The 15,321-nt window shown below is 30.7% G+C and overlaps 2 protein-coding genes across 2 annotated transcripts in view; both read left to right on the top strand.

The window, feature by feature from the left end:
- Positions 1-8,539, top strand: part of LOC112527939 (cation/H(+) antiporter 18-like) — a 19,975-nt gene extending 11,436 nt beyond the window's left edge. Inside the window, exon 5 of the mRNA XM_025138802.1 lies at positions 8,026-8,539. Coding sequence (XP_024994570.1) covers positions 8,026-8,539 — 514 coding nt within the window. The remainder of the gene's footprint in view (positions 1-8,025) is intronic.
- A 4,508-nt stretch (positions 8,540-13,047) lies between these two features.
- LOC112528628 (disease resistance response protein 206-like) lies at positions 13,048-13,614 on the top strand. Its single transcript, XM_025139650.1, has one exon. It carries the CDS (start codon positions 13,048-13,050, stop codon positions 13,612-13,614), a length of 567 nt encoding a protein of 188 aa, XP_024995418.1.
- The last annotated feature ends 1,707 nt before the right edge of the window (positions 13,615-15,321 follow it).

Raw genomic sequence — 15,321 nt, 5'->3', positions numbered from 1 at the left:
AATTATATTTTAGATTTTTTATATTTAAAATGAGATGTTTATCCTGTATTTGATTGTGTTTATCTGCAGTTAGTTACACGAATTCAGTTATGTGATGAAATCGGATAGGGATGAAATTGTGTAGGGATGAACGGGTTTAAGAGTTTTAAGAGTTTAAGAGTTTTTAAGAGTTTTAGCCAAATGCTTTATAATATAGTATAGATATAGGTTGGTTATTATACAACCCTTGACATTTGTGTAACCAATACAACTCAATCTCAACCGTCCATTTCATAGAAGTTTTGATTATTTCCTAATATAAAGTATTAATCATAATTAATTAACTTTATTTATATTCCATAAATATTCAAATCATAATAAATGAACTCCCATCATTTCTATAAATATCTCAATTAAATGTAGGGATGGTGATTTGGCCCGACCCGGTGGGGAACCCGGTTCACCCGACCCGGACGGGGACGGGGATTCCCCGCTAAAACGGGTACCGGGGCCGGGGCCGGGGATCCCCGATAGAGGCAAACCGGGGTTGGGGCCGGGGCCGGGTATTGTATCCCCCGACCCGCCCCGTACCCGGTAATATTGACTTAGGCTATTTTAATTTTCACATTTGGGCTTTGGCTATGGGGACTGGGCTTTTGTTWCCTGGACTAAGATAGTCCATTCCAATATTCCATCCAGGTTTCAGCAATCCAGCCCAAACTCCATACCCTCCATTGTCCATTACAATATTTCATTCCATCCAGGTACTTCCACCGTCGTTCCAGGCCTCCCTTCCCTTGACCGGTTGACCATCCAGGTACGCATACGGCAGACCCTCCCTTGACCCTCGTTGCCGACTCGCCGTGATTGTTGTTGCCGTCGACTAGCATCACATCGACACATCCACACAAGACCCGCAACAATAATTAATTATAGTCGTCTTCTTCATCGAGTAATCGACAACCCTAGCCGTTTCTTCATCGAGTTGCAGCAGTGAGCCACAACCCACAACCACCGGTATTGGTAATCGAGGTCAGTTTTTTCTCTTTTCGTCAAACAGTAACACACATTGACCGGGTATTGACCGGGGGTTGACCGGGGGTTGACCGATAGTTGACCGGGGCCGAAAAGAAAATCCCTGCACCCGCCGGGTACCGGGGCCGGGGCCGGGGACTGTAGATATAAACCGGGGCCGGGGCCGGGGATTGCAAACCCCGCCCCATCCCCGCCCCGTTGCCATCCCTAATTAAATGGGTTGCAAGGGTTGTACAAATACACAAGGTTGTAAAAGAAATATACCCTATATATATATGGGCTCATTTAAGAAAGAATTGATTAGTTTGTACTAACCGTAAGATCCAATGTGAACCACTCGTTTAAGATATTTAAGGATTTTTTTTTCTTTAAATAAGCTAAAAAGAGTAATATAGTAATTCTATTTTTGACAATAATTAAAATATTTAATTAAATTTTTTTGAAGGAAATATTTAATCAAAATTAGATATCTAGTGTATCAATTACCTAATATATATTGTATTTTAAAGACGTTTGTGAATCAAAGTGTATCATAGTGATAGCGTTCACAATGTTTCACGTGTAACACAATGTATTTTTCTTTGTTTTATGAAATATATCACATTGTGCATTTTCGTTATTTTCATTGTTTTACAAAAGAAATCACATTGTGCATTTTGTATGTATATCTGGGTATCATAGTGAATATCGTTTGTAGATATCACAGTGTGTATCTTGTGTTCACAAAATGTTCATCGGAATAAGGTTTGGCAAATAAGATTCGCCGGAGGGAGGAACGCGGAGAGTTGATAGAGGATATTTATAAAATTCCTAAAATTCCCTTAATTAATATTTTAAGTTAAAATTACCAAAAATTATTGATTTTCTAATTTAATCTTTGATTTGTGGCTGAGATTGGATCTCCCAGTTACCGCATACAAAACAGTTCTTATTTGATTAGACTTTAGGACCCTGTATATATTATTTTCCAATTAATTTTTGACATTTTTTGAACTGTGTAGACCCAACAAAAAGCAAGGAGGTGGTATTCAATTCCCCATACCTTTATAAAAGCATTGTGGTGATGAGTTTTTTCCTCTCGTATATCTTAATTATATTTTATATTTAATTATAGAATGGAAATAATATACATAAAGAAATCGATCCAAAACATATGTGAATCGGAGCTTGATGTTAACACTAGTTTTAGACCTTTGTTTGAGTTTAATTATTTCAATAAATCTTGGAAGAATGTTATTGGACCATGTTGTTTCTTTGTTGGGCTTCGGCTGATGTTATTGGGTCATTCAAACAGCAGAGATCGTCAAATTGGGCCGGCCTGGTTTGGGACCGGTTATATATATATGTCTAATTTTTTTTTTTTAAATATTTAGTTTCATAAAAAGTTTTTCTTAGATTTTTACAAGAATTTCTTAAGGTTTTTTTTTAAGCTTTTAAAGTTCTTTTTATGAAATACTTACCAAATAAGTGTTTATCAGCAATAATCATTGTTCTTACTTACCTTATTAGGTAATATTTTAGACCATCGAAATGGATTATTGGTAAACGTCTATCATCCACTTATAAAGTAAGGGTCATCACCCTTACTTACTGGGTAAAACTCTTATCGAGTAATATTCTTAATCCCCCTTTATAATCACACGATAAGATAAATGACCAGATATTATAAATTATTTAGGTAAAATTTTATACAACAAACTTACGAAATCGTAAGTATTGTTTTAATAATATGTATTTTCAAGTTTACAATAAATTATATAGAGAGAGGGGGATTGAGTTTCGGTGAAAAGTAGAGTTAAGGTAATAAACGTAAGAATGGATCTCCACCCTTAGAACTAACTAATTGATTGACATATGAACTAATTAACGGATTCACATATGCACTTGTTTGTCAACTATTTGTAAAAGTTACAAAACTACCCATCTACTTTTCGTTTGACCAGTCAAAGCCGCAATTTTTGACAAATCTTGATTGTATGAAAGACTATGATCACTTCTTTTCAATTTTCAAATGAACATTATCACTTTGATACAATTTAATCTCCAAAACATCTTTAAAAGACAATATGTATTAGGGACGTTTGGTTATTCTTCTTAAATGGATCCATCTTCTTTCGCTCCGAAATCAAGTGTTGTCTTCTCGACCTTTACTCTGAGTGGTTGGTCATCACTCTCTTCGGTTCAAGCGAAGGCTATAATTTCGCATAATATTTTCTGAAAGAATAGAATCTGACAAAGAAATTGGAATCTGGTAGAAACTGGAATGAACTGTTATTAATTTTGATCAAGTATTTGGTTGGCAAGAAATAAAATGTAATCTGCCAAATGAATTGGAATATGTCTGTTTGATTTACAAAATTAATTGGAAAGGAAAAATGAAAAATACAAAAATACCTTTCTTTGAATTTTTTTTTTTTTTGTAAATTACCATTTATAAATCATATATAACATAAAATGTATGTTACTAGTAGAAAAAAAAAAAAACAAACAAAAAAATCGAACTACAATATGATTACCAGGTAGTGGATGGTACTAGCACAAAAATAGAACAAAATCCAACATAAAAACTGATTAAAAAAAACCAACAAAAAAATCGATTTCAAAATCTAAATGAAGTTGTTCATAAAAGCAAACAACGAATTGGAGCTTGTTCGTAAAAGAAAAAAATCGATTTTGAAAGCAAAATCGATTTCAAAACCAAACAAAGAAACTGAACTCCCAAAACCAGATATAAAAATCGATCACATAAGCAAATCATCTTCGAAGAAGGTAAGCATGAAAGAGAATCATACGAACAGGATTTGTGAATCCAAATCGGTCAAAAGTCCTCAACAAGGAGAATTCTAAGCGAGATCGAGAGAATCGTATTCAAATATGTGAAAATTGTGTTTGAGTTTGTGAAAACGTGAATGAGGGGGCACAAGTTTTAATCAGACTCTAGGGTTTAATAATTTTGTCATTTTAAGAATACTGGGTGGAATGGAATTCAATTACTTCCTCGGAATGATGGAATGATGAAATCCATGAAATTCAATTCAATTCCATAGGTAAACCAAACGTCATGATAGAATTCGATCAACGAAATTGATCATTCCAATTACATTAGATTCCATCAGAATCCTGCGAGCCAGATGTCCCCTTAGTAGATTTGCCCCTCTGTCGAACTAAATTTTCGTGCTCAAACTTCTTATCCTTCAACCACTTCTAGAAATTTTTAGCTTCACAGAACACTCGGAAATAAAATATTGAACGTGATGTTTTAACTTTCAGTTCCACAAATAAAGCTAAGTCAAATATATGATTAATTTGAGTAAGATAGAGAAAGAATATAGCATCACTTTTTACGTTTTTCAAATATTAACCAGCTAAGTAGTTGTAATAATATGTAGAAAAAATGGTTTTCTTTTAGTTTTTTATACAGTTAAATGTATTTAGATAAAAATAATAGAATATAAATCCAAATAAGCTAAAAACCTAATAAAATTGTATTAAAGGGTGTGAGAGTTTCAAATACAAACATTATATTATAAAACAATCGAGATATTTATGAAATAAATAATTAGATTTTATTTATTATGATCGTTATATTTATGGAAGATGATAGAGTTGAGTCCATTTATTATGCTCATTAATTTTATTATAGAACAACTGATATATTTATAAAACCTAATATTCATTTGTACTAAATTTCCTGTTAATAATGATATTGGAAACTCCTGATTTTGGATCATTGGATGTTTGTTTAAATTGATTACTGTTTATTTATTTTGGGACAAAATAATCAGATTTAGATAATTAAGTAAACATTTCCTATAATATTAGCTTTGAACAACTGGTTAATTTAATTATGAATTTTTAGATAATAATATCGTTTACTTTAGCTTATATGTGATCTGGGATACAGAGTAAGGATCGCATATTAAAATTGGGCATATAGATAAATCTGATGTTAATAGATTACTCTTTTTTTTTTAACCTTCAAGATGACGTTATATTGGTAAAATGGTTTAAACGTTTTTAAAAAATAGTTAGATATATGAGAATATAACATCGAGCATATATATATATATATATATATATATGATGTTAATAGATCAGTCTTTTTTTTAACCTTCAAGATGACGTTATGTTGGTAAAATGATTTAAACGTTTTTAAAAAGTAGTCAGATATATGGGAATATAACGATAAACTACGGAAGTTCACAATTAATTACCAAATAGTAATTGAGTCAAATTTAAGCAATAGAAATAAGTATGATCCCTAATTCTTTTTATATTCACGTATACGCCCGTTTCGGCAAGTATTATTTAATGTATTTATAAAATATCGAATACAAGTAATAATCAACCTATTTAGGATTTCTCTTTATTAATAGTGGGTGTCCGGGTCATCTTACACCCACATCAACTAATTCCAGTGAAAAATCTTTAGTGGTTTTTTCAAACCGTGATATCTGAAAAGGATCCTTAAAAACTCAAATTTTATTTTCAGTTGAGCTAATCTCATAAGGTTAAATGAAATGAAAAACCGAATTAATGTAAGATAACATTTTTAAGAAATTGGTTTCAGACTAATAATTGATATAATATTTTATTTAATTTATATCATTTGTATAGTTTAATATATTTAAATATAAAAAAGAAGTTAGAATTAAAAAAAAAACATGCTCAATAAGATCGGCTTATCCGGTTAGTCTTCTCCGTAACCGGTATAGACTCCGTCCATTTAACTGATTTAACCAACATACATCTTGTGTTGTGCACAAACCCTCGGTCTTCAATTTTCACTGCAACAACCTCTCGATCTTAGTGGTTAAGCTAAGATTTTCATCCAAAATACTTTTTTTTCAAATCCTACTTTCGAGTAAGATTTACTAGATTCGTTTGGTTAGTCAAACCAACGTAACTCTAAAACATTAAAGCCCAACAACACATGGGATAATCATATGCATCAATGGGAACCCATTTAAAATTTCTTTAGCTTAGTTATTATGAGATATATGAAGGTTTCATGTGTTTGTCACATGAATGTTCGTTGTGTTTTTCATGTAAGTGTTCGTTTTTCCTAAGTGAAGGTTCAGTGTTTAGTATGGTCATTACAATCGGAGCATGTTACACTTGTACCAAGACTACGGTCTTGATAGGCTCTCGCTCGGTCTCGATGGATTCTTGATCAACCTCGATGGGTGTTGGGTTAAAGTGATGAAGAACGTGATGCCTTACGATGTCGAAAAAAGTGTTGAAAAAGGTGATGTTGAGTTACAGACTTGCGTTGTCAAGTAATTGTACACACTTGAAAGTACATAAATAATCATAATATAACACATACGTGACATTTCACGTAGAAAAAAGGTTAAGACGGAATAAAAACTATATCTAGATGGATGTAATATCGAATAGAATAAAATTGCCTTTTTTATATATAATTTGTTTGATTAAAATATTAAAAAAAATTAAGATAATTTATTTTAATTTTTTAAGAAGGTAAAAAAATATTAATTAAAAAAGAAAATTATAAATAAAAAAGATAGGCCTGAATTAAAATTAAATGCATTTTTTTTTTACCCATAATCACTTTAATAAAAACATAAATTAATGCTTCGACGGTTAGAATGAAATATACATATACCTAACAAATTTCAAAACAATACCCATTTAGGAAGTGTTCGGGATTGTTTATTTCTTTTCTGCAAAAGTTATTATCAACTTATTATAAGTAAAAATGTTTTAACTTTTTCAAAAATTCTTTATTATCGGTTTGACATCGGTATAAAGTGTTTATCCAAACACTCGGTGCCACATCGGAATAAATCAATAAGTTATTTTTATAAGCAATCCCAAACACCCCTTACTTTGTTTGCATTCCATATTTTATAATTATTTTTATTTATTTTTTTAATTATTTAAACTTACTTAGGTTTTGTTTGTTAATTCAGATTGTATTTTTTTTATTTAAACTTACTACCATTTATATCTGATTTATTCCGACGTTTGTTAATTCAGATTGTATTTTTTTTCTTCAGAGCATCTTAGCACTTAATAGAATCTGGATAAATAAGAGATAAATTAATATATTAATCCCTCTTATTTCCCCTTTCTCCACCACGGACGTCACCGTTCTTTCATCACACATGTGAAATGTATCCCCTCCAGCTCTCTCTCTCTCTCTCTATATATATATATATATATGTGTGTGTGTGTGTGTGTGTGTGTGCATTGCATGTGTGTGTGTGTGTAATTTCTGTACATATATGTTAGCTTAGAAGATTAATGTGAAAAAGAATTTTTATCGGCGATCTATTCTCTATCAAAAGTATGATCTCTCCGCAAACAAACTCACTGGTGGCATTCCTGATAGTATCGAAAGTTTGATAGGTATCTGAAAGGTTCTTACTGTGTTCCATCTGTTAATCAATTGTTGAGATTGATTTCGGCAATGAAAATTTTCTGAAAATCAAGAGAATTTTACAAAATGTTTGCACTTGATTTTACAAAAACAAACTAGTGATTAAGATTTCAGACTACAAATGTTTTTCAGTTTATAAAAACAAACAATCTTATCGATTCAGATTCAGATTTCAGACTTCAGCGTCACCTCTTATTAATCAGAAGTGAAATAAGACTTCAGATTTCAGCACATTTAAAAAACAAACGTCCCCTTAATTTTTCCTTGATCCTTATTTTCACTATGGACAACAAGGCTTCTTGGTAAGAAGTCTTTTGCATAAAACGACATCTTCTATCATCGTTTTGTCATCAAAATCATTAATACAAATAGCATGCAATTTAACAAATCGCCAACTTGTACTTCATGCTACTCTCATTGTACCTTGTCTCTTCCTTTTTATTAATTCATATCTTTTCCATGGCCTATAAAAAGGGGAAGAGATTTTCAACAAACCTCACAACTTCATTCTGTCATCTAATCCACTTTCCTTTCCACATAATCTTGACCAAAATGGGCGCACACACAACTTCAACTGTACTTGTTCTTTTCTTCATGTTTCTTACTCTTTCTTCATCTGATAATCATGAAGGAAATAGTAAATACTACAAACCATGCAAACGCCTAGTCTTGTATTTCCATGATATTCTTTACAATGGCAAGAATGCAGCCAATGCAACATCAGCTATTGTGGGTGCTCCCCAATGGGGCAACCTGACAAATTTGGCTGACCAGTCTCATTTTGGGGATGTGGTGGTTATGGATGACCCTATTACTTTAGATAATAATCTTCATTCCCCTCCGGTTGGTCGAGCTCAGGGTCTATACTTGTATGATGTCAAGACAGTATGGACAGCATGGTTCGCGTTTTCGTTCATTCTTAATACTACGGATTATCATGGAAACTTTCATTTGATTGGGGTAAACCCGTCCTCGCAGAAGACTCGAGATTTATCAGTTGTTGGTGGGACTGGGGACTTCTTTATGCACAGAGGCATTGCAACTCTTTCGGTTGATTCGGTTGAAGGTGAAGTGTACTTTAGGCTTCGTGTTGACATAAAGTTCTACGAGTGTTGGTAATCCTGATATCACATGATTGCAGGTCTCTTTTCCTGTGGTATGCATCTAATATTGAATTCGAAGTCATTTCCTTTTGTATTTTGGTTGTCGTAAATGTGTCCTTTAAAAAACATATGTTGGTGTGAGTGTGATACTATCCTTATATCATATTATCTTGTAACATACTAATATCTTGATAAAATAAATAAGTTAAAATTATATTTTCATTTTATATATGTGAATGAGTTGTTGTTTGTAATATTTATGGAACTCATCAACAAAATATGAACATAACTTTACCGTATAATAGACTATGACGACACCTCTAATTTTAGACTTTTATTTGAGTTGAATTATTTCAGTAAGAGGTAAAATGTGTGAAATAAAAACCTATTTTTACAAAATTTCTTGTTATAACAATGTACTTTCGTTTTTTCATATTACAACAATGTACGTTCAAAATATTTTTTATTAGGGCATCATATTTTCAAAAATTTATCCGTTATAGCATTGAGTAACCTTTAAAATTAAATTTACCCATCATACCAGGTTTTTTTGCCACCTCATTGTCAATGTAGGTTGTCCACATGTGTGAATGTGTTGACATGACATTTTTTTATTATCGCATTGTACTTTCAAAATTACTTTTTTATAACATCACTAATTTCTATTTCAACATTGTACAATGATGTAATAGAAATATTAAAATTAAAAGTACAATGATGTAATAGAAATTGGTGATATTAAAATAAATTAATTTTGAAAGTACAACTATAATAAGAAATGTCATATCAGCACATTCATACATGTGGACAGCCTACGTGGAGGATGAGGTGACAAAGAAACCTGGTATAATGAGTAAATTTAATTTAAAAGATTACACAATGCTCTAACGGGTAAATTTTTGAAAATACGATGCTCTAATAAAAAAAATATTTTAAAAATACATTTTTATAATAAAAAAAAGTGAAATTACAATGCTATAATAAGAAATTTTGTACCCTTCCAAGTCCAACAAGTCTTAGAAGAATGCTATTGGACCATGTTGTTTCTTTGTTGGGCTTAGACTGCTGTTGTTGGGTGAATCAAACTATAGAGATGGTCAAATGTCAAATTGGGCATGGTCTGGTGGCCTGGGAGGCTGGGACTGAATTATACTTGGTCCAGTTTTTTTTTTACATTATTTTTTATTAACGTTGAAATCTAACTCGCTATGCAAGCCGACTAATTCCAGAACGATCACCTACTTTGCAGATAGCCCGGAATCACCGCATTTAAACCTCCGTGGCCACAAGAGAATTTTTATTTCTCCTTTGATTTGATTTTTATAAATCATAAGATAAGTTTTTCAAGAATTTCACAAGATTTTTAAGTTTTTTTTTATTAAATACTTATCAGATTAGCGTTTATTGTGTGCTCTTACTTATCTTAGTGATTAACTGTGGATGTCACTTTTTTTTATAAAAATTATATTTTTTTTAAATAAACTACTTCAATAAAAATAAATATTTTAAACGAAAAACTAAATTACACTTATTCTAATCGTTGTAAAAGTTAAAAAATAAATAAATGCAAAAAATTAATCATTAAATCATAAAAACCATAAAAAAATATGAATAAATACTTAATTAAATGATCTTTATAAAAATAAATGAATTTCCACATGTAATCTGCATGAAACAAATAACACGTATACCCTTTTGGACCATTTTAGAAAGTTTTATTTAATAAATAATTGGTCTAAAATCACTATCTTATTTTCTTAAATACGTATCATTCTTGTATAAATCTTCCTCTTTTTTCTCTATACACACACATAGGTCAGATATAGGGGAAAACGTTAAATAAATAGAAAATCAGAAAACGACGAAAAGTGAATTAAAAAGTATATCAATGTGAATGTCATATTAATGAGAAAATGATCGTTCTTTTTGTGTAATTTATTTTGGCAGAATTTTGTTTTTTTTTTCTTTTTTTTTTTGAATAAAAAATAAGGAGGTGAGGTTTTTTAAATTTAAAAAATATTGACGTAACGGTCCGTTTCATCACATCCATCAGATCATCAAATCTAACGGTTGATAAAGTGTTCTATTTTTTATTTTTTCAGTTATTTAAAGGTTTTCTCCTGAACCTCCTTATATACATCTACACTTTTGAAACTTTATAAAACTAATTATGTTCCATTACGTATGGACAGTAGAGCAGAAGTACATGCATCCGGAACCTTCTTAGGGCTTTTGGTTCGTATAATGTTTTTTCAAAGAATATAATCTGTCAAAAAAATTTGAACCTGGAAGAAATTAGAATGAAATGTTATTAAGTTTGATCAAGTATTTGGTTAACAAAAAATGAAATGTAATCTGCTAAATGAATTGGAATCTGTCTGTTTGGTTTACAAATTAATTGGAATGGAATAATGAAAATGACAAAAATACCCTTTCTTTGAACTAAATTTCCTTGCTTAAACTTCTTATCCTTCAACCACTTCTTGAAAATTATAACTTCACATAATACCGAAAATAAAATATTGAACGTGATGTTTTAACTTTCCGTTCCACAAATAAAGCTGAGTATGATTTGTTCGAGTATGACAGAGAAATAATATTGTATCACTTTTTACGTTTATCAAATATTAACCAGCTGAGTAGTTGTAATAATATGTGGAAAAAATGGTTTTCTTTTAATATTTTTTAATATTAGGACTAAATTTACTGTTAATAATGATTTGTATTTGAAACTCCCGCTACAAAATGTTTGGATCATTGGATGTTTGTTTAAATTGATTATTATTTATTTATTTAGGAAGAAAATAATCAGATTTGGATAATTAAGTAAATATATCCTGTAATATTAGCTTTAAACAATTTAATTATGAATTTTTAGATCATAATATCCTTTACTTGATTTAGGATACACAGTAAGGATCAAATATGAAAATTGGGCACACAGATAAATCTAATGTTAATAGATTAGTCTTTTTTTTAACCTTCAAGATGACGTTATATTGGTAAGATGATTTAAACTTTTTAAAAAATAGTTAGATATATGGGAATATAACATTTGGGTGTATATATATATATATATATATATATTTGGTATATTTTAAATGCAACCATGTCTATTTGTACAACCACTGCGATCCAATTAATTGAGATATTTATGGAAATGATGAGAGTTCATTTATAATGATTTGAATATTTATGGAAGAGGACTAGCGTTCATTAATTATGATCAATACTTTATATTATGAAACAATCAAAACTTTTATGAAATTATATATTCATAAAATTAAATGGACGGTTAAGGTTGAGTTGTATTGGTTGTACAAATGTAAATGGTTGAATAATAACTCACCTATCTCTTTCTCGCTCTTTCTCTCTCTTTCTCTCTCTCTCTCTCTCTCTCTCTATATATATATATATATATATTATATATATATAAGTATGTATATATAGACTTGGGATCATGTGAGACCAAGGGTTTTTCATGAGACCCGTAAGACCAATTCTCAACCCTTGGATTAGATCTACAATCTGAACATTCATAAACGTCACGAGACTTCTCAATAATCACAAAATTGCCACCGTGCAACTTTAGGCCATTAGATCATTAGCTTATAAAGTTGATCAATGAACATATAAACTAATGATCTAATGGTCTAAAGTTGCACGGTGACAATTTTGTGATTATTGAGAAGTCTCGTGGCAATTTTGTGATTATGAATATTTAGATTGTAGATCTAATCCAATGGTTGAGAATCGGTCTTATGGGTCTCACGAAAAACCCTTGGTCTCACATGATCCTAAGTCTCTCTCTCTCTCTCTCTCTCTCTCTCTCTCTATATATATATATATATATATATATATATATATATATGATGTTAATAGATCAGCCTATTTTTATACCTTCAAAATGACTTTATGATGCTTTTAAAGAATAGTTAGATATATGGGAATGTAACAATAAACTACTGCAAGTTCATAATTAACTACCAGATATTAATTGAGTCAAATTTAAGGAACACAAATATGTATGATCCCTAATTCTTTTTATATTCATGTATATGCCCATTTCGACAAGTATTATTCTATGTATTTATAAAATATCGAATACATATATAATGAGTATGCATTAACCAACCTATTTAGGATTATTTATTTTTTTTAGTCATGGGTGTTCGGATTATCTTACATGCACATTGGCTAATTTCAGTGAAAAATTCTCAGTGGTTTTACATGACTCAAACCCATGACTTCTGAATAGGATCTCTAAAAACTCAAATCTTATTGTCAGTTGAGTTAATCCCATAAAATTGTTTAATGGAATAAAACATCGAATCAATGTAAAATAATATGCCATTTAACAAATCAACAACTTATATTTCATTATGCCATGTCTCTTCCTTTTTATTAATTGAAATCTTTTCCATAGCCTATAAAAAGGCCAAGAGATTTTCAAGAAACCTACAACTTTATTCAATCATCTAATCCAATTCTCTGCCCCTTTCCTTTCCACATAATCTTGACCAAATGGGTTTACACACAACTTTAAGTATACTTGTTTTTTTCTTCATGTTTCTTACTCTTTCTTCATCTGATAATCATCAAAGAAACAATAAACACTACAAACCATGCAAACACCTACTCTTTTTTTTCCACAGTATTCGTTACAATGGCAATAATGCAGCCAATGCAACGTCGACTATTGTGGCTGCTCCCCAATGGGGCAATCTGACAAAATTGGCTGACCAAAATCATTTTGGGGATGTCGTGGTATTTGATAACCCTATTACTTTAGACAATAATCTTCATTCCCTTCCGATTGGTCGAGCTCAGGGTTTATACTTGTATGACAACAAGAAAATCTTAACAGCATGGTTCGCGTTTTCGTTCATTCTTAATACTACGGATTATCATGGAAACTTCCATGTAATTGGGGTAGATAGTGGCACGATGAAGATTCGAGATTTATCAATTGTTGGTGGAACTGGGGACTTCTTTATGCACAGAGGCATTGCAAGTATTACGACTGATGCGGTTGAAGACGAAGTGTATTTTAGGCTTCGTGTTGACATAAAGTTCTACGAGTGTTGGTAATGCTGATATCACATGATTGCAGGTCTCTTTTCTTGTGGAATGCATCTGATATTGAATTTGAAGTCATTGTTCTTTTGTATTTTGGTGTGACATGATATTATCTTGATCAAATAAATCAATAAAATTCATATTTGCATTTTATATATGTGAATGAGTTGTTGTTTGTAATATTTATGGAACTCATCAACAATATATGAACACAACTTTACCATACAATAGACCATGATGGCAACTCTAATTTTAGACTTCTATTTGAGTTTGAATTATTTCAATAAGGGGTTGTTTTATTGTTTATCAAACACTTATCCAGTAAGTGTTTACTGGTAAAATTCAGCTCTATTACTTACTTACCAGATAAGATTTTAGTTCACTAAAACGGCACCATATGCAACAATTTACCCGGTAAGCTCTTACCATGGTAAGAGTCGTCACCCTCACTTACCGGGTAAGACTATTTGTTCTTGTTTCGCTCTTACTTGGTAAATGATTACCTGGATAAGCGTTTGGTAAACATTAAAAAATAAATAAATAAAAATTTAATCATGTTTAAATCATAAAAATTATAAAAAAATCATGAATAAATACTTAGTTAATTAAAATAGTTTGATTTAAAAAAATCATTAATCAAAAAGGTAGGCATGAATTGAAACTATGCATTTTTTACCCATAATCATCTTAATTAATAATTTTAATTAAAACTATGTTTAATGTGAATTGTTGGATAAAAAAGATGGAGGGTCGAGATCAGTGCTCACGTATACAATGAAAATTGAATTTGTAATTAAACTTTTCTCTCTTTTTTCTCTCTCTCTCTCTCTCTCTTATATATATATATATATATATATATATATATATATATATATATGGGTCTATTTAAAGAAAAACTGACTAGTTTATGGTAACCGTGAGATCCAATCTCAACCACAAATTAATAGATAAATTACGAAATTTATAATTTTGGTCATTTTGAATAAACTTTTTTAATGCAATGACATATTAGATATTTTCTCGGCTCTCTCCTCTCTTCTCTCTCTATTCCCCGACCTCCGTTCTCCGGCCACTGTCCTCTGGTGATTCCAATGTGATACCTAAAGATATTAAGTCTGTTAAAAAAAAGACACAGTGTGAAACACAATCACATATAAGATGCATTTGGATACCACTGTGTTACATCTCCGATCAACCACACAAACGACCCCAGTGTGATACACAAGCACATATAAGATGAATTGTGATACCGAAGTATCATCACCGGAGGACGGTGGCCGGAGGACGGAGAGAGAAAAGAGGAGAGTTTTAAAATAGCTAAAATGTTTTTGCATTAAAATTTTAATTCAAAATTACCAAAATTATAAATTTTCTAATTTATCTATTGATTTGTGGTTGAGATTGGACATCACGGTTACCACAAACTAATTAGTTCTCATTTAATTAGTCCCCTATATATATATATATATATATATATATATATATATATATATATAGGTGAGTTATTATAAAACTCTTTACATTTGTACAACCAATACAACTCAATCTCAACCGTCTATTTAATTTGATAAATATGTGATTTCATAGAAAAATTAATTGTTTTCTAATATAAAGTATTGATCATAATTAATGAACTTTAATCATCTTCCATAAATATTCAAATCATAATAAATGAACTCTCATCTCTCCTCTCTCCTCTCTTCTCTCTCCGGCCACCGT

The sequence above is a fragment of the Cynara cardunculus genome, assembly GCF_001531365.2.
Source record: "Cynara cardunculus var. scolymus isolate 2C chromosome LG 15, CcrdV1, whole genome shotgun sequence".
Lineage (NCBI taxonomy): Eukaryota > Viridiplantae > Streptophyta > Magnoliopsida > Asterales > Asteraceae > Cynara > Cynara cardunculus.
The sequence above is the reverse complement of the archived record's forward strand: the minus strand, read 5'-3'. Positions and strand labels throughout refer to the sequence as shown.

What these genes read in the sequence shown, in the direction of transcription:
- LOC112528628 (XM_025139650.1), top strand. Translation starts at nt 13,048, where the DNA reads ATGGGTTTACACACAACTTTAAGTATACTTGTTTTTTTCTTCATGTTT.